Genomic DNA, 26,295 nt, shown 5'->3' on the forward strand with positions numbered 1-26,295 from the left:
GAGCACCGCCCCTCGCGGCAGCCGGAACTCGGCGGCTCGGGACCTCGGCTGCTCCGGGCCCAGGCCGGACTGCGGCCATGGCGTCGGCGACCGTGGAGAGCTTCGTGAACAAGCAGTTGGACCTGCTGGCGCTCGAGAGGGACGCGGAGGTCGAGGAGCGCAGGTACGGCCGCCGGCCCGGGCCTCGGGTTCGGTCCGGCGGTTCCCCTAGGCCCCCCTACTCTCCCAGCTCAGACCTCGGGCGGACCTCCCTCCTGGGGGCTCGGCCTGACCAGCCTGGGGGTCGGGATTTGCCCTCCTGACTCCTCGAGTCCGGGTCGCGGCTGTGAAGGGGCTCGGCCTCCCACACAGATGGAAGCCTCTTCACCCCCCGGGACAGCCCGTTCCGTTTGGGGGACCCTTAGGAAGGGTCTGTTCTCCCCCTGAAGTTTCCCTCTGAACTTTGCCTCGTAGGTCCTGCCTCTCTCCCCATTTCCATCCCCAAAGTGTTCTCAGCCCTCTTCCGTCATCGTCCCCTCTGTCAGTGTCTGCGCCTGTTCCGTGCCAGGCCCCGAGTGAGATAGTCACTGATGGTCCCCTGGCGGCTGGGTTTGAGCGGAAGGGGCAGGTGGGAGCGGAAACAGTTCCCTCCCAGCGTGATAGATGCTGACCCGTGTGTGCAGGCAAAGTGCTGTGGGAGCAGCAGGGTGGACAGCTGAGCCTGGGGAGCCTTAGGTTGAGGCTGGCTTCGTGGAGGAGGTGGTGCCTGAGCACAGCTTGCAGAAAAATAGGGGTTCAGGTGGAGGCGGGGGAGGATATTCCTGGAAGAGATGTGGGGAGGAAGGGCAGCCCTGCAGGCGAGGGTGGAGCCCTGAGAAAGCCAGACTTGTTTCCGTAGGGCTGAAACTTTGAGAGATGACACTGAGGCCTGTGAAAGCACCCCACATACATCAGCCCCTTTAAACCTTACGTCAACTCTGCGGAGTTGGTTACTGTAATTCTCGTTTTATGTCTAAGGAGGCTGAGACAGAGGTTAAGTCATGTGCCCCAGGTAACACAGGTCGAGCCAGGATTTGAGTTCAGGCAGGCTGATCCCAGAGTTTGCACTCCACCGTTGTGCTACCCAAGTGGAGAGGATTTGTTTTAGAGGTTTTTGATCGTGATGGTTAAGAGCATTTGCAGTCCTGTCGACGTCAGTGGGATCCCAGCTCCATGATTTATGGCTGGATGACTTTGCAGCCTTAGTTACCTCATCTGTCAAATGAGATCATTCTCACAGCAGACCAGTGAGGTGGGAACACAATGATCTCTAAGTCAAGTGCTCAGCACGGTTCAGAGTACAGAGTAAGCACCCATGGGAAGATAGGCGGGGGCCAGATTGGGAAGGGCCTTGTGGAGAAGATTGTATTATATTCCTGTGCAGAAGATGGGCCTCGGTGCAGTTAAGCAGGTCAGGGAGGTAAACAGAGTTTCATCTTAGGGGGGATCTGTTGGATGTTGCTGCTGGGATTGGCTGGGGAGAACCCAGAGATGAGGAAGTTAGGGAGCTCAGTTTAGTCCAGAGACGGCCAGTGATGTGGGCTTGAACCAAAGCTGTGGCGGCGAGGATGAGGCAGGGGTGGATTCTGGGTACAAATGGGAGGGGCCTGGTGGGACTCAGTGACACACAGGACTCAGGACAGAAGGTGAAGATGAGCGAAGGTTCTGTCTTGGGAAACTGGGAGGAGGGCACAGATCGCGCTGGGGCTGTGGGGGGGGTAGGTTTGAGGGGGGACAGTTTTGGAGTTTCCCTGGTCACCCTTCGTGCCTGTGCAGAGATCTGTTCTTCCTGCACGGTTGGAAGTGAAAACTGGTAAAATACAAATACTGAAGTCTCAACATTGGGTGTCTCCCAGGTCCTGGCAGGAAAGTGTCTCTCCGAAAGAACTCCAGAGCCGAGGCGTCTGCTTGCTGAAGCTGCAGGTATCCAGCCAGCGGACCGGGCTGTACGGACGGTTGCTGGTCACCTTTGAGCCCAGGAGATGCATGTCTGCAGCTGTGCTTCCCAGTAACAGCTTTATTTCCGGTCTGTGCATTTTTGACATAGGTGGACTTTGAGTATTGCTGTCTTCAGATGTGGGTTGTAAAGACCAGGTCACATACGACCAGTTGGGGAATAAAGCATTGTAATGGAAAGCTCTCACTTAGAAATTCAGCAGTTACGAGGCTTTTTGGTAGTTTAGAGCAGCACTGCCCAGACTGGCAGCCACTAGCCACGCGGGCTTATTGAACGCTCGAAATAGGGCTAGTGATCGCTGCTGGTGTAAAATGCGCATGAGATTTTGAAGATTTAGTGCAAAAAATTTAGAATATCAAAAGTAATTTCTTTGAAAACTGATTATATCTTGAAATGATAATATTTTTCATGTATTGGGTTAAGTAAAACGTGATTAAATTTACCTGTTTCTTTTGGTTTTTTAATATGGCTACTAGAAAATGTAAAATTACACATGACTCTCACATGTCTCTTGAGTAGCCCTGGTCCAGATGGTTCAACGTGTGTAGTTGTGTATTCCCAGACCTTCCTTGTGCCAAGGATACTTTGGCTAAACTTGTGGCAGCTCTGCTGGAAAGGAGGGGCAGTTAGAAGAAGCTTCTTTTTTTTTTTTTTTTAAATTTTATTTATTTGTTTATTTATTTTTGGCTGCGTTGGGTCTTTGTTGCTGCACGCGGGCTCTCTCTAGTTGTGGCGAGCGGGGGCCACTCTTTGTTGCAGTGTGCGGGCTTCTCATTACAGTGGCCTCCCTCATTGCGGAGCGCAGTCTCTAGGCACGTGGGCTCAGTAGTTGTGGCTCACGGGCTCCAGAGCACAGGCTCAGCAGTTGTGGCACACGAGCCCAGCCGCTCCGCGGCATGTGGGATCTTCCCGGGCCAGGGATTGAACCCGTGTCCCCTGCATTGGCAGGCAGACTCTCAATCACTGCGCCACCGGGGAAGCCCTAGAAGAAGCTTCTTAAGCTCACACCTGGGATGCTTGTTTTATTTATTTTTATTTTTTCCTTTGGCCACGCCGCACGGCATGCGGGATCTTAGTTCCCTGACCAGGGATCGAACCTGTGCCCCCTGCAGTGGAAGCGCAGAGTCCTAACCACTGGACCGCCAGGGAAATCCCTGGGACGCTTGTTCTTGATCAGACCTGGAAACTGGGAGAGAGCAACACTGCCGAACACTGCACTTCCCCAGAGGAGTCTCTCTGCCTTGTCCTGGTGGTGACAGAGTTTGTTGGTTTCATGTTTCGATTTTCTAGACTCTTGCCCCACGGTTGTTGGAATACGGGCTGGGTTTGGAGACAGATGGGAGGAGGGGAAGCTGCTGGTTTGGAGTCAGATCTTACACTTTGCTGATAAGTGGCCGAGCGTCAGTCACGTGTCCTCTGAAGAACAGAACCAAGGGGGTTATAGTTGAGCTTTCGGCCTCGCCATCAGGATGAGTGGGTGGGACTGAATGTGCAGGGCGTTTGTAAACTCTGAAAACCAAAGGAATAGTATGTGTTCAGTTAGTAAGTGTTGCGGAGTGAATGACCTGAGAGGCTGATGAATAGCTGATAAACAGGAAGTCAGCTGTTTATGTGAAAAAGTATGGAGCTGAAAATCCGATGTGTTGCTTCGGCTTCTGATCAAACGTAGGTGGGGTTGTTAGTTTTTCGTCTCCTGAAGAGCAGTTTTAGGGCTCTGTAGCTGAGAGGTGTGAATTCTGCAATGTGGGACCCTACTCAGGGCAGCCGGTGGGGAAGTCACAGTCGGGACGGGGTCGCCTGCACTCAGCCTCACGGAGGTCCCCGTGCACAGAACCAGACCTCGGGCCCAGGGGCACTGCTGCCACCTGCTCTTTGTCTTTAAAAGTTGGGGCGGGAGACAGAAAAGATTCAAGGTGCAGATGAAACTCATTGCCTAGAAGGAAAACAGCTGGGACTAAGAATACGCCTCATGCTTGGTTGACGTGTGGCACGTACTCTGACTCGGAATAAATGGGGTGTGAGTATGTGGGAGGCCCTGGCTGCATCTCAGCGTGGATTCTTGTTTGGTCAGAACTGTCTGTGTTCAAGTGACAGAAACCCCGAGCCAGATGGGCTGGAACAGGAGGGGGACGCATGGGTTGTGATAGCTGGAAGGTGGCTGTGCGGCTCAGAGGAGGTCACCTGGGCTTAGTTCCGCTCCGTGTTTCGGCTCCGCCCTCTCCTGGGTTGGCTTCCTTCTCAGGCCCCAAGTGGTAGCAGCTTCAGCCCTCACGTCCTCTCCAGTTTCTGGTCAGCTGGGAAGGGTGAGGGCATCCTTCCAGCTGTCCACCCAAAAGTCTCACCACATCTCAGGGGCTCTGATTTGGTCCCTTGTCCATCCCCGAGCCAGTCACTGGCCAGGGGGCTTGGGAAGCCCTGACTGGCTCGGGTGTGGGTCGTGTGCTCCGTCCCGGCATCGGGGGAAGCCTCTCAGACTCGCCTGGTGATGGGTGAATCACCAAACAGCTGTCGCAGGAGTGGGGAGGCCCAGCTGAGTGAGCAACAAACCACCCTCTCCCTCCTTCATCAGTGTTCCCTTTCCACCTGGAATGTTCTCCCCCAGGTGAGCTCGTGGCCCCCACTGTTTCCAGGGCCCACCCTGCTTACGGGTCACCCCTCAGAGAGGCCCTTCCCACACACTCTGCAATGGCACCCTCGTCCCTCTCCACCCTCTGCTGCACTTCATCTTTTTTTTTTCTTTAATACATTTATTTTATTTGTTTTTGGCTGCATTGGGTCTTTGTTGCTGCACGCGGGCTTTCTCTAGTCGCGGTGAGCGGGAGTTACTCTTCGTTGTGGTGCGCGTGCTTCTCATTGCAGTGGCTTCTCTTGCTGCGGAGCGCTGGCTATAAGGCGCGCGGGCTTCAGCAGTTGTGACGCATGGACTTCAGTAGTTGTGGCTCACGGACTCTAGAGCGCAGGCTCAGTAGCTGTGGCTCACGGGCTCAGCTGCTCCGTGGCACGTGGGATCTTCCCGGACCGGGGCTCAAACCCGTGTCCCCTGCATTGGCAGGTGGATTCTTAACCACTGTGCCACCAGGGAAGCCCCTGCACTTCATCTTAACTAAAGCCCTTGGCTCTGACCCCTGGTAGGTTTTTGTATTTGCTCCTCTCCTCCCTAACGTGAGCTCAGGGATCGTGTTTTATTCCTAATATAGACCAGCACCCAGAACAGTGCTGGGCACAGAGGAAGACTTTAAATATTTTATTGACTGTCATGTTTGTTTTAAACAGTTCATTGAGCTCCAGTAAATTTTCACATATGATGTTAGTTAAAAGTATTTTTTTTATTGATTTCATTTCTAATGAAAGTAACAGATACAATGTTTGAAATATGCTGGAATTTGTTATATGAAGTAATTCACGTTTAACGTTGTTCAGCGTTTATGTAACTGGTCTTTGCTTCTGTAGGTGACATAGTGGGTCTGTATGAGGAAGACAGTCAGTTGGCCACTGGGATCCTGACCCGGATCACCCAGCAGTGGGTCACCGTGGCCTTTGACGAGTCCCATGATTTACAGTTGAGTTTGGACCAAGAGCATTCCTACAGGCTGTTAAAACTTGCCAACGACGTCACTTATAAGCGACTGAAAAAGTAAGTGTGTGTGACTGGAAGTCACATGTGACGTTTTCCTTAAACACCTCCCTCCTGCTGGGCAGAAGAGGGCAGGCACATCCGTCTGGGGTCGGTCGCGTGCCCCTCATGGGAGGTGGCGGGCAGCAGCGTCGCGTGGAGCCTCGGGCGCTGGGTTAATTGCTGGTTTTCACTAAGCTCCTGATTTTCATTTTCTCCTTTGGCAGAACTCTGATTACCCTAAAGAAGTATCATTCTGGCCCCGCGTCCTCGCTCACAGAGGTCCTCTTCGGCGGATCAGACCCCAGCCCTGCCAGTGAGATACGTAAGAGCTTGTGGTTTTCCTTTTCTGGTTCAAATCACCATGGACAGGATCTCGAACAGTGAGACCCTGGGCCATTTTAGCAAGAGTTTGAGAATGTACAGTGAGAAGAAATCTACCTTAGTGTCTTTTTATAAGTTTCTTTGTGTGACTTGCTAGAACTAAGTCTCTTTCCTGTACACGGCGTCAAAGAAGTAGTTCATTCCATTTTTTTATGATGTTCTTTCTAATATATCTAAATATCGAATATTTTTGTTTGAAATGCGAGGGTATTTCTTCTAGCCCAGTGCCCTGTGAGAACAGAGGATGACTGATCATGCTTCATGCTCGGTAGCATTTTTTTATAGTTTGAAAAGTCTCAGTTCTAAGTGCATTTGATTATTTTCTCAGTATCCTGTAAATTGAAGACAGTTTATTTCTAATTGTAAGAGTGCCGTGTATTAGTCATAGAACGTTTGGAAATAAAGAAGCGTATAAACAAGGGAAAGAAATCACTCGAAAACCTGCCACTTAGAGTGAGCCTCACTGATACGTGTGTGTATTCTTCTAGTTGTTTTTCCACGTCCACATAGAACAGTCTGACTTACATACAGACACACGCATGTGTCCATGTACACCCCCCCCCCCCCCCCGACTGTTCTCACGGTGCTCTGGGCAATTTCTCATCTCCTTCAGTGTCCTGGAGAAGCTCATTTTGAGAGGAGTTTATCACCTCATCAAGCAGCTGCCCGTCACTGAACCACCCCGTAGGTGTTGGACTTGGCTGGTTTTTACAGTATAGCTTCAGTCATTCTCACACAAGGGCTGCCCCACACCCTTTTCCTGTCACGCCGGTGCTCGTACCCTGGCGGTGTGTTGGCTCTTAGCTCAGGGCTGCTTTGTACCTTCTCAGATTCCAAAAGCACTCACATTTCAATAAGATTTTATTTCTGCCAACTGTTTACCGAGAGGCTACTATGAGCTGGGAAGGGAACTAGCATTGTTTTTGCTGTGTTTCAAGGAACACGATGTGCCCTGGTTGTAGCCAGCGTCCAGGGGAGAAGGGAACACGCAGGAGCTCTGGGTCGGATGCTCCGTTGCTCTCTCCGAGTCTCTTTCCGTCTTAACCTCCGGGTCGGCGCCCTATGCCCGTGGGGGTCAGCGCGCTCGTCTCTGCTGCGGGCACCGCGGGGCGGAGGCTGCGGGTGCGAGGCTGGATGCAGCGGCACCTGCTCTCAGAGCACGGAGCTTACGAAGCAGGTCATTAGAATCGGCCATGGAAGATTCAGAGCAGAAACATGGTCCTGGATCTGCTCATAATTCTTGTTTGTTTTCATCGTTTTACGGGCGCTTAAAAAGGGCCACTATGGTAGAAATGAATCTGTTCCCAGAAACATTTACTTTACAAGAAGCTGTTATTCTGGAGCATGAGTTGGCAGACTTTTTCAGTAAAGGGACAGATGGTAAACATTGTAGGCTGTGCCGGCCGGTGCGACGGCGGGCTGCTGGGGACAGTGTCCCGGGACACCTGCCTCACTGAGCAGGCGGCCGGCTGGGCTTGGCCTGCGGGCCACAGTCTGCAGATTCCTGGTCCAGGAAAACAAAGCAGGTTGATTTTGCGTTGACTGGCCGACCCCTGGGGAGGGCCGGCTTTCTCCCCGTTACAGCCCGTATTTCTGTTGGCACACGCGGGGTCAGGGGCAGGGAGTGCCGGGTGACGGGGAGCTGGGTCCTCACTGTCGCTTGTTCCGCAGCCCCCCTGACTTTCTACAACGCCACTCTGGACGCCTCCCAGCAGGAAGCGGTCTGGTTCGCGCTGTCCCAGAAGGAACTCGCCATCATCCATGGGCCTCCCGGCACCGGGAAGACCACCACTGTGGTTGAAATCATTCTCCAAGCTGTGAAACAGGGCTCAAAGGTGGGCAGTGGGCACCGTGTCCCCGCCGGCACCCCTCACTCTGGTCTGCTGCGCTCGCAGGTGCCCAGCAGGGCCCCAGCCTGGGCTCTGGGGGACTCGGTCGGCAATGTTCCCGAGTGTTTACTGACTGAGCACTGGGCTGGGCCCTTTTCAGTCTCTGACAGCGCTTAGGACTGTTGGTCTGGGGTGGTGAGGTCTGGGTTACTGTCGGCCAGGCCACAGTCCAGGAGCCGCGTCTGCTCAGCACCCACGCTCTGTGCTCAGACCCCTGCTGGGCATGCCGGGCGTGCAGGTGACCAGGGACTGTCTGTGCCATTCAGGAGGAGACAGTGCAGCCAGTTCCTGGAGACAGAAGTGTTTTGGTTGATCAGGGGGTCTGGTGAGTTGTGCAGAGTGCAGGTTACCGGTTTCCGAGATGTGGAATGTGATATCGTGTATTGTTGTTCACTTAGATTTTTAATGGTTGAGAAAGGATCTTTCATCCTCATCTGTATCAACACAAGTCATCGTGGATTCTGAGCACATGGAAAGCTTTTTAGAAAACCTTTCTGGGTCGCAAACGTTGGATAAGGATAAGAATTAGAGCAATATGGTCCACGTTTGTAGGTTGACGTTTCCTGGGTGCTTCCTACGAACGAGGCACGTTTCTCAGTCTTTCCAGAGTTCGCCCCTTTAATCCTCACAGAAGCCCCGGGTGCGGGGACTCCATGGTCTCGGGCCCCGTCCCTCCACAGTGGGTGGCAGAGCCAGGACTCAAGACTCGGGTGACACTCTCCCCAGAGCCCCTGCTCCTGCAGGGAGATCCATGTTGGTTACAAGGCCACGTCCAATGGTCTCCTGCAAATGACTGTCTTGGCAAGATGTTTACCAAGAAAAGCTGGTGAAAGATGACTTACTGGCAGGGAGCAGATTTGATGATTTAATTGGGTGCCTCTGTTTCAGGAAACAGTGAAACAGGAGATACCTGTGTTCACGCTTTGGTGCAGACCGCCTTTGGCCACCTAGATGGGGTGGGGACTCTCCTCTCTGCCTCCCCTTCCTGCTCCACCCCCTCCTAAGAGCCAGACTGCAGTTCTGGAAGCAAGATGGAGCCTGTTCACAAAGGTTTTTCCTCATTCCGCTTTGTCAGACGATAAAGTGACTTGATGGGTGATGAGACGGGTGTCCCAGCCCTGATTATCTCAGGGCACTTGGAGGCCTTTCCTTCCAGTTGCTGGGCATCCTTTCGAGTCCTTTGGAGCCTAACAGGTTCTTAAGACCCGAGGTCTAGTATCCAGATGTTGTGTCAGTTTCCAGTAACTCATGTCCTGCAGACTGTCTGCATCCGTCCTTACAGCCGGATGTTTACACTGTAACGTTACTGGTTGCGCACGTTCCACCCTCCTCTCTTTAACTTTTGGACTTTCCATTTGCTTAATAGAAACTTAAGTGATTTCGTTAAAAAAGAAATCACCAAGCCCGAGTTTGCGCTGTGCTTCCCCAGGTTCTGTGCTGCGCCCCCTCTAACATCGCCGTGGACAACCTGGTTGAGCAGCTGGCCCAGTGGAAGCAGAGGCTCCTGCGCCTCGGGCACCCCGCACGGCTCCTGGAGTCTGTCCAGCAACACTCCCTGGACGCGGTCTTGGCGCGGGGTGACGGCACCCGGATTGTGGCTGACATCAGGAAGGACATCGACCAGGCCTTCGTGAGTAGCTCTCAGCCGGTGTCTGCTCTGCGTGTGGTTTCGTGATCTGCAGTCTTTGCCGGGAGTACACTGTATCCTCTTGCTTTTCTCTGGCCTTTGCCGATTCATGTACTTATGTTGAACGTTGGGACTGCCCCTGTGCTCAGCACTGAACAGGGACTCACCTGTCTTCAAGATAGTTTCATGAAGAGGCGAGCAGTTGTCTTGCAGAAAATATTCCTCTTAAGGATTCCCTATGTCTGGCATGTTGGCTGGATAATATCGACCAGCAAAAAAAAAGCAGCCTGAAAATAAAAATTCAGAAAATATGCATCCTCCCTAAATTTCTAGTCCATTAATATAAAACATGGTGTAATCCTTGTGAAAGAGAACTAGGTAGGTGATAGGTTAATCTGAGATGGAGTTTTCTCGTGCAGTGCAGAACTTTGGAGCTCTTTGGTTGTCTAGTTTACACGTCCGCCCCCAGTTCCCTTAATCGCGTGTCCTGCCCTGTATTTGCTCACCGCCAGCCCATCTCACTGCCTCACATTTCTCTCCTCGTGTCGGGGGCTGGTGCAGAGACTCAGCCTTCCCCCTGGACCTGTGGAATAGTGGGAACCCCAGGGACGGAGACCAGGACACACGCATGTTACTGAAGGTTAAAGGCGCTGTAGGAATTTGCAGTGATGTGATTCGCGCTGTCACACATGTGGATGATTTCATTTTCCTTTTTTAATAAATTATTTAATTAATTTATTTTTGGCTGTGTTGGGTTTTTGTTGCTGTGCGCGGGCTTTCTCTAGTTGCGGCGAGCGGGGGCTGCTCTTCGTTGCGGTGCGTGGGCTTCTCATTGTGGTGGCTTCTCTTGTTGCAGAGCACTGGCTCTAGGCGTGCGGGCTTCAGTAGTTGTGGCTCGTGGGCTCAGTATTTGTGGCGCACGGGCTCAGTAGTTGCGGCGCGTGGGCTCTAGAGTGTAGGCTCAGTAGTTGTGGCTCACGGGCTTAGTTGCTCCGCGGCATGTGGGATCTTCCTGGACCAGGACTCGAACCCGTGTCCCCTGCACTGGCAGGCGGATTCTTAACCACTGCGCCACCAGGGAAGCCCAATTTCATTTTCTTGTTCCTTTTTAAATCCATGCTTTTTGGGACCTCCCTGGTGGCGCAGTGGTTAAGAATCCGCCTGCCAATGCTGGGGACACGGGTTCGAGCCCTGGTCTGGGAAGATCCCACATGCTGCGGAGCAACTAAACCCGTGCGCCACAGCTACTGAGCCCGCTCTCTAGAGCCTGCGAACCACAACTACTGAAGTCCACGAGCCACAACCCTTGAAGCCCGTGTGCCACAACTGCTGAAGCCTGCACACCTAGAGCCCGTGCTCCACGAGAGAAGCCACCACAATGAGAAGCCTGCGCACTGCAACAAAAAGTAGTCCCCGCTCGCCGCAACTAGAGAAAGCCCGCATGCAGCAACGAAGACCCAATGCAGCCAAAAATAAATTAAAAAAAAAAAAAGTCCATGCTTTTCAGAGTTCTCTTCTCTGTAAGTTACACCTCCCTCCTGTCATTCCGGCTAAAACCCCTTCTCCAAAGCAGAAATCACAGATAAGGAAGGGGTTACGTGTCTTTTGCATATGGAAGTAAGTCAGGGTCTAGGTAGACATTTTGGGGGCTGAAGAAAATATTTTACTCTCTTGACAAATGTGGAATAGTGAGAGAAGCTCAGCTTCTCTCTGTATAAACTGCTGAGTCCCAAATCCTGGCACGAGCAGGTGCTTTTTCTTCCCCAGGAGTATGTCTGATGGCTGTGCAGGGTGGGGCTGGGCTCCCACCCCTGGGCTCCGCTGAGCTTACGGTTCTTGGAGGACCTACACTCTCCCTTCCTCCCTCTCCCTGTGGAGGTGACAGTGGCTCTAAGGCCAGTCAGGGTGTCGCCTGTGTGGATCTGATGCTCCTTCAAGAAAGACTTTTGACTTTTTAGCGCCTTTGAAGGGACTTGCATGAGTGGACCAGCTGATGAGAAATAAAAGCATTTTGTGAATTAAAAGGAGCTAAAATAAGTGCAAAGTCGAGCCAGAATTGTGGTGTTTTCTTTGCTTTTCTTTACAGGCAAAAAGCAAAGAGACCCGGAATAAAAGAGAGAAAAGTGATTTTCGAAATGAAATCAAGGTGTTAAGGAAGGAGCTGAAGGAGAGGGAGGAAGCAGCCATGCTGGAGAGCCTGGTGGCGGCCAACGTGGTCCTCTCGACAAACACAGGTGAGGGGACGGGCCTCCAGCCCGTGTGGCCTCGAAGAGGGCTGGGGGTGTGCCCTCTTCCTTGGTTTTCTGGAAGGGTTTGGTAGAATTGTCTTTACAATCGGGTAGAACACACCAATTCCAGCCCTTCTGGGCCTGCAGTTTTCTCTGTAGGGAGGCTTTTTCTTTTTTTTTTTGGCCACACTGCATGCTGGTGGGATTTTAGTTCCCCAACCAGGGCCTGAACCTGGACCATGGCAGTGGAAGTGCCGAGTCTTAACCACGGAACTGCCAGGGAAGGGGACTCCCTGTAGGGAGGTTTTTAACTGCAAATTCAACTTCTTTAATTGATATAGGATATTCAGGGTGTCTCTTCTTGAGTGAGCTTGTGTCTTTCAAGGAATTTGCCCATTTAATCTAAGTTGTTCAATTCCTAGGCATAAAGTTGTTCATAATAACTCCTTATTTAAAAAATGTCTATAGCATCAGTAACAATGTCACCTCTTTTGTTCCTGATGTTGGTAATTTGTATTCTCTCTTTTTTCCCTCATCTTCTGGCAGGAGGGTTATTAATTTATTGATCACCTCAGAGCACTGGCTTTTGGTGTCACCAGGTTTCTATGTTATTTTTCTGTTTTCTGTTTCATTGATCTCGGCATTGCTTCCTATTATTTCCCTCTTCCTGCTCACTTGGGTCTAGTTTGCTCTTCAATTTCTGTTTTCTTCAGCTGGAAGCGGAGATCATTGATTTGTATTGATTTGAGACCCGTTGTGTTTTATACTGTAGGCATTTAGTGTTATAAATGTTTCTCCATGTACTGTTTTCACGGCATCCCATAAATTCAGATGTATTGGTTTTCATTTTCATTCATTGTGAAATATTGTCTCATTTCCCTTTTAATTTCTGTTTTTGACCCATGATGATTTAGAAATGTGTCATTTTCTTTCCAAATATTTGGAGGTTTTCCAGATAGCTTCCTATCATTGATTTCTAATTTAATTCCATGTGGACAGAGGACGTACTATGTACGACTTGGATCATTTCATTGAGACTTATCTTATGGTCCAGAATGTGGTCTCTGTGAATGTTCCACGTACACTGGAAAAGAATGGGCTGTCTGGTTTTGTCAAAGCGTTTTATAATGGTTGATGACTGTCGTTCAAGTCTGTATCTTCCTGATTTTCTGTCTGTGTGTCCTGTCACCGAGCGAGGGGTGTTGAAATCATCTGTAACTACGCATTCATTTATTTCTCCTTGGAGTCTGTCAGCGTTTTCCCTGTGGCCTTTGTAGCTCTTTTACTTGGGGCGTAAACGTCGTGTTTTCTTTATTAATTAACCAATTTATCATTATGAAATGACCTTCTGTATCCCTAGTATGTTCTTTTTTGAAGTCTACTTTGGTATAAAGATAGCCACTTCAGCTGGAGACCACACTTAGCTGCTTTAGGCCTTTCTAATGTGGCCGCTTGGTTCTTAAAAGCCAGCAAGTGAGAGAGTCTTGTAGCAAGATGGGTTACAGTCTTCTGTAATGTTACCATGACGTGACACCCCATCATCTTTGCTATATTCCTTTGGCCAGAAGCAAGGCACGGGTCTGGCCCACACTTAAGGGGAGGGTATTCCACGGAGTGTGAATACCGGGAGGCCAGGGTCAAGGAGGGGGTTGCCTTAGGGTCTGTCTGACACAGCCTCTCATGGGGGCTACTCTAGGGAACGGAGTCCAGGTTCTGATTGACTTTGTAATTATTGTTTCACCCAGTTGCCTTTTAAATCAGATAGGACAAAACCAGAATTACAAAAATGCTCTCATACTGTCTTTTGTACTTGCCTGTGGAGTTGCCTCTGTGGGTGCTCTTTGCTTCTTGGTGTGGATTTGAGTTACTGTCTAGGGTTCTTCACGTCACCCTGAAGGACTCCCTTTAGTATTTCTTGAAGGGCAGGTCTCAGCTTTTCTCTACCTGGGATTATCTTTTTTCTCCTCTGTTTTCGAGTGACTCTGTTTTTAGACGTAGCGTTCTCGGTTGGCAGCCTTTTCCTTTCAGTTGTTTGACTGCGTCACCCCCGCCTCTCGGCCTCTGTGGTCTCTGCTGAGAACGCAGGGTTAGTCTTACTGAGGATCCCTTGTATGTGACGGGTTGCTTCCCTCCTGCTGTTCCTCCTTTGTCTTTCGGCAGCTTGACTGTGGTAAGAGTCTCGGTGTGCTCCCTTCGGGTTAACCACGTGGATGTGTTGAGTCCCCTGGATGTGTGCATTGTTTTCCATCAGATATGGGAAGTTTTCAGCCATTATTTTTCCCAATATTCTTTTGGCCCCTTTCTTGCTCTCCTTTCCTTCTAGGGCTCCTATTATGCACACGTTCGTGTACTTGATGGTCTTCAAGGTGCTGGTCATGGGGTTCATTCTTTATTCTTTCTGTTCCTCAGACTGAATAATTCAGTTGGCCTGTTTCCTGATTCTTCTGCCTGTTCAGATCTGCTGTTTAGCCCTTCCAGTGAATAACAGTTATTGTACTTTTCAACTGCAGACTTTTTTTTTTTTTTTAATTATTTCTGTGTCTTTATCGATAGTCTCTATTTGGCGGGACGTCATTCTCAGACATCCCTCACCCTCACCTCATGTGGGCGCAGAGCCCCAAGGTGAGCCAGAGGTGAGTGCGTAGGGCCTCCTCTGGTCTTTCCCGAGTGTGCACACAGCCCTTACACGAGTGTGGCTTCTAGGTTCTCGGCCACGTGTCGGAGCTTTCAGAGCCCACGGACGTCTCACTCCCCAGGTTTTCCTTCAAAGCTTCTGGTCATCCTGCTTTGCGCCAGCTGTTATCCTCAGCCTCCGAGAGCACTCGTGTGCAACAGTGGCCTCTGGTTGTTTCCCACTGACACCCCCTGGGGAGGGGCTGTTTGCACAGGGCGAGCTCCAAGTCAGGTCAAATAAAGACAGTCTTACGAGTGGGACCTTCCAGGGAACCAGCAGCAAGTCTGACAGTGACAGTTCTCTGGGGGCGGGGCTTCGAAGGAGTTCTGTCCCCAGTGGGGCAGGCCGCTGCTCTTCACTGTGACTGCAGGCCATTGGTTTCAGGGCCAGCACAGAGCTGCGAGCGGTGCCTGTGCCCAGGAATGCCACAGAGCCCGCTCTGCTTGCCCAGAGTTAGTCAGTTTTCGGAGCATACACTCCTGGACTGCTGTAAGCGTTTGATTGATTTCTGGAGTTCTGAAAGAGTCGGTTCTGCCAGTTCTGCCAGTGTTCTCGTTGCTCTGGTGGTGGAGGGAGTTTTCAGAGGCCCTTATCCAGCCGGTTCTGCTCACATTCTTCTCTGACTGACTTCAGTGCAGCACCCGCTGGAAATCACAGCTGCCCCTCCGTGCAAGGTCAGCATGTGGCCTTTTAGGTCCCTCCTGGTTAGACTGGGGAACTGGAATGAGATTCCTAGAAGCGCTTCCCTCTGCAGCGTGAAATCACAGCCATAACCCAGGCACAGCTCTTAGCTATCCAGAGCCCCGTCCAGATTCTGCCCTCTCTGCAGACAGACTCCCTAACCGTCTCAGGAAAGTCATCGAGATGTAGGTCTTAATCATAAGATGATATACGTCGTAGCGTCATTAATCTAGGGGAAAAGGGCAAGAACTCACATTTGTAGCGTCTGTTAAAGCCTCTCATCTTGCGGCAGGCACCTGATACGTATTATTTAACACGTGCTACATTTTTATATATGTATCTGGGTAACCAGTATGTGTTATTTGACACATCCGTGCTCTGTTAGCATGTGGTGTGTGTAACAGTCTGTTTGTAGGGGTCGGGTGGCTTGCCCAAGGCCTCACCGCTGTTTGTGAGCGTGGGCGCGGGCCCTGGGTCTCGCCCACACTGGACCTCATTTCACTGTACGGCTCTTGTGTTCCACGGAGGAGGCACTGGTGCAGTGGTTCTGTGTTGCTGGTACGTAGGGGTTTTCCTCTGGGTGAACGCCCAGCAGTTCATTTTCTGTGTGTTCAAGAGAACACCTAAGAAGAGAATTAACTAAATTCTAAGTTCAGAAAATGATACAGAAATTACATTTAGAATTAAGACAGCCTTCCAAGGATTTGGGGTCCCAGCCCCAAAGCGGTGATTGATTTTGGTGAATGAAACGTTGGAGTGGCCGTGACCAGGGGCACACTGCTTCACACTTACACGTGGAGTGGCTGGAACCGTGAGCTCCGGAACGTCCTGCCCAGGTTTTATTCCAAGGTGCAGTCATATTACACGAGCCTTAATACAAGACTAGATGATGAAACAGTGGCTTGTTGGTGGCTCTTTTGGGGTGACTGCAGCCGGTGCATCCTGTAAAGGCTTACGGTTCTGATTTCGACCAGGTGCCTCTTCGGACGGCCCCTTGAAGCTGCTGCCAGAAGGCCACTTCGACATGGTGGTCATTGACGAGTGTGCCCAGGCCCTGGAGGCCAGCTGCTGGATCCCCCTGCTGAAGGCCAGGAAATGCGTCCTGGCCGGAGACCACAGACAGCTGCCCCCCACCATCTTCTCTCACAAGTAAGGCCCCTCCGCCCCCAGCTGCCACCCCTGTGTCTATCCCTCGAAGCCCAGCCCAGAAGCCCCGGGCTCAGCCAGAGGTCCTGGAGGTGCTGGGAAGCCTGGCCGATGTGCTGACTTAAGGATGTGCGGTGGGCAGGCGGCTCCCTGGGCATCTGAGCCCCCACTTTGGCGGAGGGAAAAGCCTGGGGTCCCCCTGATCGGAGGCGCGGTTTCAGTTACACCCCACAGAGGAAGTAGGGTCTCAAGATGTATGACTCACAGATCCCAGAAGAGGGGATGCGGCCAGCAGGGGAGGGGCAGCCGTCCAGCCCAGGTCACTAGAGAGCGGCTAGCAGACCTGTCATTTATAAGCTGGTTGGGGCCGAGGCCGCTGGCTTTTCCCGGGCTTCACTCTCAGGGGTGGCTGTGAAAGGTGCCCCGGGCGAAGCAGAGCGGGAGCGGGAGCCCTGAGCGCGGGTCCTTCTCTGGGCGTGCGGGCTCTGGCGTGAGCTGGGTGGTCACACTGTGAGGCCGCCGGGCAGCAGCTCCGAGAGCAGTGGCGCTTCTCATCCCGCCGGGGCCGCCGTCCTCCGTGGGCTCCTGTGCTTGCTTGGTGAGACGGCAGCTCGGTCAGACGTGTGCCCCCTGAGGTCGGGGGTCGAGTGGTGTCCATGCTTGCGGCCCCAGAACCGGGCGCGTGCTCAGTCCCTGCCTGTCGAGTTGACGTCCTCTAACGGGGCGGCAGGTGGGGGTGCGCGCTCGCGCGGGGGTCCCGGGGGAGTGTGACTGGCTCTGCTCGTTGGCCCTCATCTGCAGGCACGTCCCTCCGCTGAGGACACGAGGGGTGGCTCAGGGGACTGCGCTCCTGCCGCTGTAGGGCCGCAGCAGTCAGTCCCTGGTGGTGTGACTGCTTCCCGGGTGCGGCCTGCTGCCGCCACTGGGCCTCTTCACCCCGTCCGCAGACCCCCAGGGCTCCGGCCACGCTGGCCCCTCCGTCCCTCCTCCCCGGGTGTCGGCCCCGACCGCCCTTCATTCACTTCTCTGTCATCCCCGTTGACGGCTCGCTCGCCTGGCTTTGTCAGCACTCGGCACTCCTGGCGGTGGTGTGTGTCAGTCCATCGTTTACTTCCCAGCGGCAGTGTGAGGCCTGGGGACAAGGCCTGGGGACAAGGCCTGGCACTTGGCGTCCCTGAGCAAACTGGCCTCTTCCGGGCCAGCTCCCACGCCCCGGTCCAGGGGTGGCTCCCAGAGGCTGAGGCCCCCGCGAGATCAGGAGACGAGCAGACGTCTCCCTGCTGCTGCTGTTGGAGACGAGGGTCTCCTCCAGTCCATGCGAGGGAGGCCGTCGGTGGAGCTCGCAGGAGGGGAGCGGCGACCCTGGAGCTGAGGGGTGTGCAGGTCAGGGTCCCCCAGGAAGGGGCGTCCGGCCGGGGGCTTCAGAGTGAGGGCGCAGAGCGTGGGGTGAATAGAGTGGGAGACGGGGGAACGTGGTTTGGAAGATCGTCCTGGTGGGAGCGGGCGTGCGCGTGGGGGGGGGGCTCGGACGCTCTCCAGAAGCGGGGCCTCGGGGGCGTCGATTCAGCAGCTGGTTCCGGAGGAGGCCCGGGGGGTCCTGGGAAGCGGGTCTCTGGGTGGACGGTGTGGGCTCGGGGAGGGGCCACCGTATGGTGTCTGTGGAGAAAGCAGGGTGATTTGGGGGGAAGTCTGTCTGTGGGGTCGTGCTGGGTGTCTCTGGTTTGTGGTTGGGGCTGGTAGTCACCTCACCCCTCCTGTCCTTGGCGCTGCTTTTGGTTGGTACCTTTATTAAACAGCATTAACTGCAGAGGCCTGGTCAGTTACGGAGGGAGGACGGATGCCTGGGTAACACTGGGCACTTTCCCTCCGTGGTGAGAGGAGGCTCTGGAGCCTGGCCGCCTGACCTGGTCCTGGCTCTGCGGCTCACTGGCTGGGCGGCCTCGGGCTGGTCTCACTCTCCTCGTGTGGAACAAGGGAAGCGTACCAGTAACCGGCTCAGGTTGTGTGAGGATGAGGCGAGTTAATCGGTGTCAAGTGCCCAGAGCAGTGCCTGGTGCGTGGGAAGCACCAGCAACCGTCAGCTGCTCCTGTTGTTAGTAGTGGACTCCTGACGGCCGGAGTGTGTTGGAATTTTCAAAAACTTGTCTGTGTTAGTTCCCTTCAGCTGCTGTAACAAATTACCACGAACTCAGGCAACGGGGCCTTGTTATCTCACAGTTCTGGAGGTCCAAAATCAGCCTCTGCGGCTTGAGGTCGAGGTGTGGGCGGGGCTGGCTCCTTCGGAGGCCCCGGGGGGAGAGTCCGGGCCTTTGCCTCTCCCGGCTTCTGGAGCCACCTGCCTGCCTCACCTGTGACCCCTCCTCCGTCCTCAAAGCCGGCTCTGCAGCATCTTCAGGGCTCTCTTGTCACATCGCCTTCTCTGATGCTGGCCCTTCTGCCTCCCTCTTAGGAGGCCCTTGTGATGACGTGGGCCCTCCCGGATGACCCGGGATCATCTCCCATCTCTGCTCCTCCCCTTTGTCACTGAGGTCACATGCTTGCAGGTCCCAGGATTAGGACGTGGGCACCTCTGAGGGGCCGCACCCTTAGTTCCAGGTCAGAAGTGGGGCGTGGGTTGCGTGCTGAGGTTTGAGGACTGCTTTCCTCCCTGGCCCCTGGTTTAGGCTGGACTCAGGACTCAGGCCCTCCTTCCTTGTCTTCTCCTTGGGGCAGGGCCGCACTGGCGGGGCTGTCGCTGAGCCTGATGGAGCGCCTGGCGGAAGGGCATGGCGCCAGGTCGGTGCGGATGCTGAGCGTGCAGTACCGCATGCACCAGGCCATCGCGCGCTGGGCCTCGGAGGCCCTGTACCACGGCCAGCTCACGACCCACCCTTCCGTGGCCGGGCGCCTCCTGCGGTGAGTGACTCGGCTACGCCCCTGTCCCCTGTGTCGCCGGAACCACATTCCACAAAGATCTGAGAGGGAAAGTCGCCTCTGAGACTGGATTTCTGCATCTTGTCCTGGAGAGCTGGGTCGGGCTCCTGCAGTCTGAGGTCCCTTGCTCTCTGCACCGCCCGTTGTCCTGTCGGGGGAGAGGGGCAGCTGGGGGAGAAGGGCAGCGGGGCTTCTGTTCCTGGGACCCCAGCGCCGCTCTGTCGCCGGGGCCTTGTGTGTTCAGTCTCACCTGTGTGCAGGGATCTCCCGGGAGTGGCTGCCACGGAGGAGACGGGTGTCCCCCTGCTGCTGCTGGACACAGCCGGCTGCGGGCTGTTTGAGCTGGAGGACGAGGATGAGCAGTCTAAAGGGAACCCTGGTGAGCCTGCCCGCATAGGCCCAAAACGACTCTGGGCTGCTCTTTAAAGATCGAAGCCCCTCTCAGCCGCCCGCGTCAGAGAGGAGCGGAGCGAGCAAGGGGAGCAGGTGACGGCGTGGCGCTCCTTGGGGCGGCGGTCCTGAGCCAGGCGCCCTGGGAGGTCGAGTTCTCGACGGGTGGGCGGCCCCAAGTCAAGGGAGCGGGTGGGCCCAGGCCGCGTCCTGTGTCCTCGTTCAGAACCGAGTGGCCTGGCGCGGCCTGGCGCGGCCTTGGGACGCGACCCTGGCTCACTCACAGGGCTGCCAGTCAATGGGTCGCACGGCCGTTCTTCCACTAAGAGGAGACTCCCGTCAGCTGTGGGTCCTGTGCGCTGTTTGCTGGGCCTGGTGGCCCCTCTGCCCCAGGTTGTTGGCTCGCAGAAGTCAGGCCCAGTGTGAGAGCAGCCTGTCGTCACAGACGGAAAAGTGCTTAAAAAACAGGCGTCGCCCCGCCTCGTGCTGAAGAGTCGTCCATTTCCCTCCAGGTGAGGTGCGCCTCGTCAGTCTGCATGTCCAGGCGCTGGTGGACGCCGGTGTCCAGGCCGGCGACATCGCCATCATCACGCCGTACAACCTGCAGGTGTGGGGCTCCGCTGTCTCTTGTGTGTCGGGGCGACTTGCCGCCCCAGAGGGGCCAGAGGATGAAAGCTCCAGGGTGGAACTGACCACATCCTGACTGGATGCAGGGCTCAAATGACCTCAGCAACGGCCTCCGTCCACCTGTCCGTGTTTCCCGCCTGCCATGCCATCCCCTGCCCCATCCTGGGCTCTCGCCTGGTTTGCTGTGTCGGCTGCGTTTTCAGGCCTGCCCTCGGGGGCCAGGCAGCCTCAGCACGACGTCGTCCTTCCAGGGTGGTCCCGGGGGCACCGCCTGTGTCTTTATGGCATTTCCCACAGGAGTCTCAGCTTTGAGTCTTATCGGTCCAGCTCAGGTTGTCCCGTCCCTGAGCCGCTGGGATGAGGGGTCCTCGCCCCTCCCGGGGTCGACCTTCCGGCTCGTGGGGCACCACGGGGCTGGCGCGGCTCCGGAGGCTGCCTGAAGGAAGGTCGGGGGCACGGCTGTCGCCTGGAGAAGGCGGTGGGTCGGGACCAGCAGACACAACAGGCGTCTGCTGCCTTCTCTTGGGCTTTTCTGCCGTTTCCCCTCTCAGTGCCTCTGTGCTCGTGAAGCAAAGCCTGCCTGCTTTGGTAGGAAAGACGTACCTGCTTCAAAGCATTCTGAGGCTGATCAGTTGCCGTCCCGGTTTGGAGGCGTCACACGTGGGGATGTCTGAGCCAAGCGAGATGGTGACACGCACGTCAGCGCTGGGGTGTGGGTCACAGCTGCCACGTGTGTGTGCTATCTTGGTCTGTCGTGCGCACGCCCGTGGGAAGAGCGGTTCTCGGAAGCCTTCTCCCCGAGGCTCCTGCGGGGCCTCCCTGGGGCCTGGCAGCTCTGCAGGGCCAGGCCTCCGCCGGGCTGAACGGCAGCGCGTCCAGGCTGCCCCGACCTGGGCTGTGATATGTGGCCTCGCTTGGTGTTTCAGGTGGACCTGCTCAGACAGAGCCTCACGCACAGGCACCCGGAGCTCGAGATTAAGTCTGTCGACGGCTTCCAGGGCCGAGAGAAGGAGGCTGTGATCCTGTCCTTCGTCAGATCCAACAGGAAAGGTGCGGAGCCGGGACTTCCCTGGTGGCCCAGTGATGAGGCCTCAGTGCTTTCCCTGCCCAGGGCCCAGGGTCGATCCCTGCTCGGGGAACTAGGGTCCCGCAAGCCGAGTGGGGTGGCTGGGGAGACCGGGGCGCTGCTGCAGAGGGGGCCCAAGAGCCCAGAGCTTGTCTCCTGGCCTCCAGGCCAGTTTAGCCTCAGGGCATGGCTTCTGCGGCCAGGGCATGTGGATGTACCATCTGGTAAGAAAACTGTACCCAGAAACAGTTGTTAGTTAACGGGCTCTGTGAGTCGTTTCCAGTACGAGGTTGGCAACAGGTAAGAGGAGGGGATAAGCTGACGCGGGGGAAGAACACACTGGCACGTCCCTGGCGCTTTCCCTCGTGTGTCGGCCGCAGCGGCAGCCCTGGGCTGGGTCCTGGGTCTGGGCTTAGGGAGAGGACTTTGTACCGACTTGGGAATGAGCGGCAGTCTGGAAGCTGCCAGAGCTCCAGGTGGGGCCGTGGGGCGGTCCTCGACGGTGGCTGGGGGCTGAGGGGTGGGCGCTGAGTGACGGGGCCCCTGGCTGTGGGGGCGGACGGAGCCGCGTGGTCCTTCTCGGGTGACGGTCGCTGATGGGGGGAGACCTGCCTTCCTAGCCCTTAGTCCCTGCTCCCTGCGCCCCCTCCTGGCTCGTGTGCAGGTGAGGTTGGCTTCCTCGCCGAGAACCGGCGCGTCAATGTGGCCGTCACCCGCGCCCGGCGGCACGTGGCCGTGGTCTGCGATTCCCATACCGTCAGCAGCCACGCCTTCCTGAAGACGCTGGTGGACTACTTCACAGAGCACGGGGAGGTGCGCACAGCCTTTGAGTATCTTGACGACATCGTCCCTGAAAACTACTCCCGTGAGGGTGCCCAGGGCCCTGGCCAGGCCGGCGTGAAGACCCGCGGCTCTGCCGCGACGGCCAGGAGGGCTCCCGGGAGCAGGCAGCCCATGGGGGCCGCGCTGGGTCGGAAGAAGCCGGGCACGGCGCCTTTGTCCTCCGAGGCCCAGCCTCAGCTCAGCCTCAACGGAGGCGGCCGGGAGGGGGCCAGGAGCAGAGATGGCGCAGAGCAATTCAGGGCTGTGATAACGGAGTTCGTGGCGAGTGAGAAGACACAGCTAGAGTTCCCTGCCTCCCTGGATTCGCAAGACAGGATGTGGGTCCATCAGATCGCGGAAGAGTACGGGCTGAGGCACGAAAGTGCCGGGGAGGGGAAGGAACGGTTCATCACCGTGAGCAAGAGGGTCCCAGCGGCCCCTGCGGCTCCAGCAACCCCGGCAGGGCCTGGCAGCAAAGCCCCTCTGTGTCCAGAGCCCCCCAGCCCCGCGCAGGCAGAGCCCGCCATCGGGGAGCAGAGCAGCCGGGGCCAGCCGGACCTGAAGGCGCTGCACCTGGACAGACTGCAGAGGGCGGGGAGCCAGCCGGAGCAGCGGGCCACGGGCTCTGGGCCGCGGAAGTTACCAGAAAAGAAAAAGAAGAAAGAAGCAGAAGGTAAGCTGGTCGGCTCGCGAGAACACAGGCGTGGTGTCCCCTTTACTGGGGAGTTTGCCCCACCGCAGACCCACCTGCCACCCTCGAAAGAATCAGGACCCCTTCCCGGTGGTGCCCCTGCCCTAATCCTGCATTTTGTGCCCGGTTTCAGTCGGTGTGGTCTGAGTTCCCGCGCTAGTCACAGTGTCCTCTGTGTGCCCAGGGCCTCGCCTAGGGCCCGGCAGGTAGGGAGCCCTCAGAGCTTCTACTGCAGGTGAAGGGCCCGGAGGAGCAGCTGGGATGGGCCCGGGGCCCCTGGGAACGGAGGGGCAGCCGCAGCGCCCTGCTGCGGCAACGGCGCTCCTTCCACGGGCTCGCGGGGTCCCAGGCAGGGCCGCGCACTCCGCTGTCGCATCCCGGGCTGTGCTGGCCCTCTGCTGGGGCGCCCGGGGCCTGTTTACTCTGCACCCCCGTCCCGTACTGAGATTGAAGGTCCAGGGTCTGGATTTTCTGTAGAGGCCTAGGTGAGCTCTGTCACAGCCGCTTCCCTCTTGGCAAGACCGCGAAGGCGGTCCCGTTCCCCGTATCCCTTGATGCCTGTGCGCAAAGCTGCATGAGCATAATTCTCAGCTTTCAAAGCAGCCTCCCTGCGCCTGAGGGTCCGTCTGGACTCGCTCCATGGCATTTAGTGAGCGACCTCCGTGTGCCAAGCCTTGCGCTAGTGAGCAAGACGGACGCCACCTCCGCCCTGTGGGAGCTGACACTCTGATGGGGGAAGGAGATGCTTCCCTCCTGTTTAAACCCCACTGAGAACATGTAACTGCCATGGAGGACGGGGGCCAGGAAGGCATGACTGGAGGAACTGGGCTTCCTTCCAGAGGAAGGCGTGGGGCGTGGCCACTTGAGGACCGAGCGCCCTGGGGAGACATCACCCCATTTCACAGCTGCTGGCACTGCTTGGGGTTTGAAACGCTTCTTCAAGCAGCCAGAATTATGGTGTAATTACAGAATTACGACCATGTTATAATTGTATTTCTCTTCCTCTTCTGAGCGTTTTCCTACAACTGTAAAAGATTTTCACACACCTGGTTACGAACATTAAGGTTTCATTAGCCCTGGCCGGTGAACGTGCAGGAGTTCATCTGACCACTACCCTGGAGGTGTGGTAGTTCAGGGTTTTTATACTTAACGAGGTAAGGAACAGTCTCACATTTAAATGATTCTCTGGATTTAAGAGGATGAACTTTGTGCAGGCCTGCTCCCTGCACGGCCAGCCCTTTCCGGAGACTCATGCCTTCACTGCCTGGTGTGAGTGGTCGTCGGTTCAGTGAGGGACCCAGCTCGATGGTGCATCTGCTCATGCGCTGTGGCGCCGAAAGCAGGAGGCCGGGCGCAGCTGCCCGATAGGGCAGACGTGGGTCCAGCGGGAGAGTTCTGGTCCGACTTCTTTCTCCTTGCCTGTTCGGGTGACGCCTTTCTCCCCTCAGGACCCATGGCCATAGATCTGCCCGCCGGGGAGGACTTTGACGCCCTGGTCTCGGCCGCCATCAAGGCTGACAACACTTGCGGCCTCGCCGAGTGCACAGCCAGCGTCGTAACCCTGGGCCAGCTCTGTCTGCACTGCGGCCGCCGTTACTGCCTCAGCCACCACCTGCCCGAGGTACGCGGACCCCCGGGCTCGGGCAGTGGGGAGGGCGGCAGGGCTTTGTCTCCAGGACACAGATCCTGGGTGTATGCACCCCATATAGACTGGGCCTGTGCGCGTGTGTCACCCACATACAGACTGTGGGCCTGTGCCTGTGTGTCACCCACATACAGACTGTGGGCCTGTGCGTGTGTGTCACCCACATACAGACTGTGGGCCTGTGCGTGTGTCACCCACATACAGACTGTGGGCCTGTGCGTGTGTGTGTGTGACCCACTTTCAAACTGGGCCTGTGCGTGTGTGTGTGTCACCCACGTACAGACTGGGCCTGTGCGTGTGTGTGTCACCCACATACAAATTGTCGGCCTGTGTGTGTGTGACCCACATATAAACTTTGGACCTGTGCGTGTGTGTGTCACCCACATGCAAACTGTGGGCCTGTGTGCGTCACCCACATATAAACTTTGGACCTGTGCACATGGGTGTGTCACCCACATACAAACTGGGCCTGTGCGTGTGTCACCGCCAAGCAGATTGACATCACCCTGCCAGGGAGGTGTGGGAGCCGGCCCTGCACTGGCATCTGCTCGGAGGAGGGTCTGGGCAGGGCTGCAGGAAGGGTTTTGGGCTCTAGCTGCCAGCCCTGTGAGGGTGTGGACCCTGCCTGTCCCCCACCCCTGGGAGCCTGTAGGTGAGGGTCCGTGTGCGGGAAGGGTAGGGAGCCCCTCCGAGGTTGGTGCTGGGGCTTCCTGACCCCCAGGCTCTGCGATGGCAGAACTGGGGGCCTCTTCCTCCGCCCCCAGCACAGCACTGCCTCTTGTGTCCCCCAGATCCACGGCTGTGGGGAGAGGGCTCGCGCCCATGCGCGGCAGAGGATTAGCCGGGAAGGGGTCCTCTACGCCGGCAGTGGGACCAAGGACAGGTCCCTGGACCCTGCCAAGAGGGCCCAGCTGCAGAGGAGGCTGGACAAGAAGCTGGACCAGCTGACCGGCCAGCGGAGGGGCAAGAGGAAGGAGAAGGGGAAGTGAGGCCGGGAACCGCACCGCCTGCACCGCCTCTGTGTCTGAAGCTGCGGCTGCCGGTGAGCGGCGCTGCCCCCGGCGTCTTTCTGTCCCTGGCGGCAGCTCCTGGCGACAGTGCTACAGGCAGACCCACGCTGTCTCCCCGGTGACGGGGGCGGTGAGCTGCTCTGACGTGGTGGGTCGCGGTGGAGAGGCCATGGGGCACAGCTAGGGCCAGTGGCCGCTTCTCAGGGCTGTTGTAGGGAAGGCCCTGGACTGCTGCGTCCCCTTCCTCACTCCCGGCCCAGGCCATTCCCCGAGATCCCGCCCTCGGAATCACGGGCTGCTGCTTCCGGCGTCGGGAAGGTTCTTTTCCCTCGGACCCCTGCCTGGGCCTCAAACTCCATAAAAGTGATGTCCCTGCCGTCCAGGGCTGGCCAGCGTTCAGCCCGTCAGGGGAGAGGGCGCCCAGGTGGTGTCTCGGAGCTGGCACGTGTCCTGCGTGCCCCCGTGCACGGCTCGCCCCTCGTTGGGGCTGTGACTTCACCGAGGCCGTCGTCTGTCTGTGCCCTCGTGGCTGCAGTGGCCCCAGCCTGACCTGACAGCCCTGACCATTCTGCTGCTGTGCAGGCCCTAGCTCAGGCCCGGGTGTGGTTTACAAAGGCTCCCGGGCCGGCGCCTGCCCGTCCTCGGCGCTGTTCCCGGTGACGGTCTCGGGAAAGAGCCGCCCCAGAGCGCCGGCGCTGCTGACCCCTGCAGACCCAGAGCCCGCGGAGGTGTCCTCCCGGGTCCCTCGTTGAAGAGAACCCCAGGTGGATGTATTCTTTTATCCTCAGAGTTTTTTGTGTTTCAAAGGGATATAAGTGATTTAAAAACCAAATAAAAATATGTGCACGTTGTCCACAGTATGTGTGTTATGTGTCTCCGATGGTCATTCTTCCCCTCTTTGCTCAAAGCGTCAC

At 56.2% G+C, this 26,295-nt stretch overlaps 1 protein-coding gene across 1 annotated transcript; it reads left to right on the forward strand.

Annotated features, from left to right (window-relative positions):
• The first annotated feature begins 45 nt into the window (after window positions 1-45).
• IGHMBP2 (immunoglobulin mu DNA binding protein 2) lies at window positions 46-26,085 on the forward strand. Its single transcript, XM_082845445.1, has 15 exons — window positions 46-163; window positions 1,875-2,044; window positions 5,426-5,609; window positions 5,816-5,913; window positions 7,644-7,807; window positions 9,291-9,491; window positions 11,575-11,722; window positions 16,046-16,220; window positions 18,930-19,112; window positions 19,391-19,509; window positions 20,033-20,127; window positions 21,074-21,197; window positions 21,878-22,708; window positions 24,175-24,347; window positions 25,163-26,085. The coding sequence occupies exons 1-15, from the start codon at window positions 78-80 to the stop codon at window positions 25,358-25,360; spliced, it is 2,949 nt and encodes a 982-aa protein (XP_082701571.1). The 5' UTR covers window positions 46-77; the 3' UTR covers window positions 25,361-26,085.
• Window positions 26,086-26,295: the final 210 nt, after the last annotated feature.

The sequence above is a fragment of the Leucopleurus acutus genome, assembly GCF_964270905.1.
Source record: "Leucopleurus acutus genome assembly, chromosome: 8".
Taxonomy (NCBI): Eukaryota; Metazoa; Chordata; class Mammalia; order Artiodactyla; family Delphinidae; genus Leucopleurus; species Leucopleurus acutus.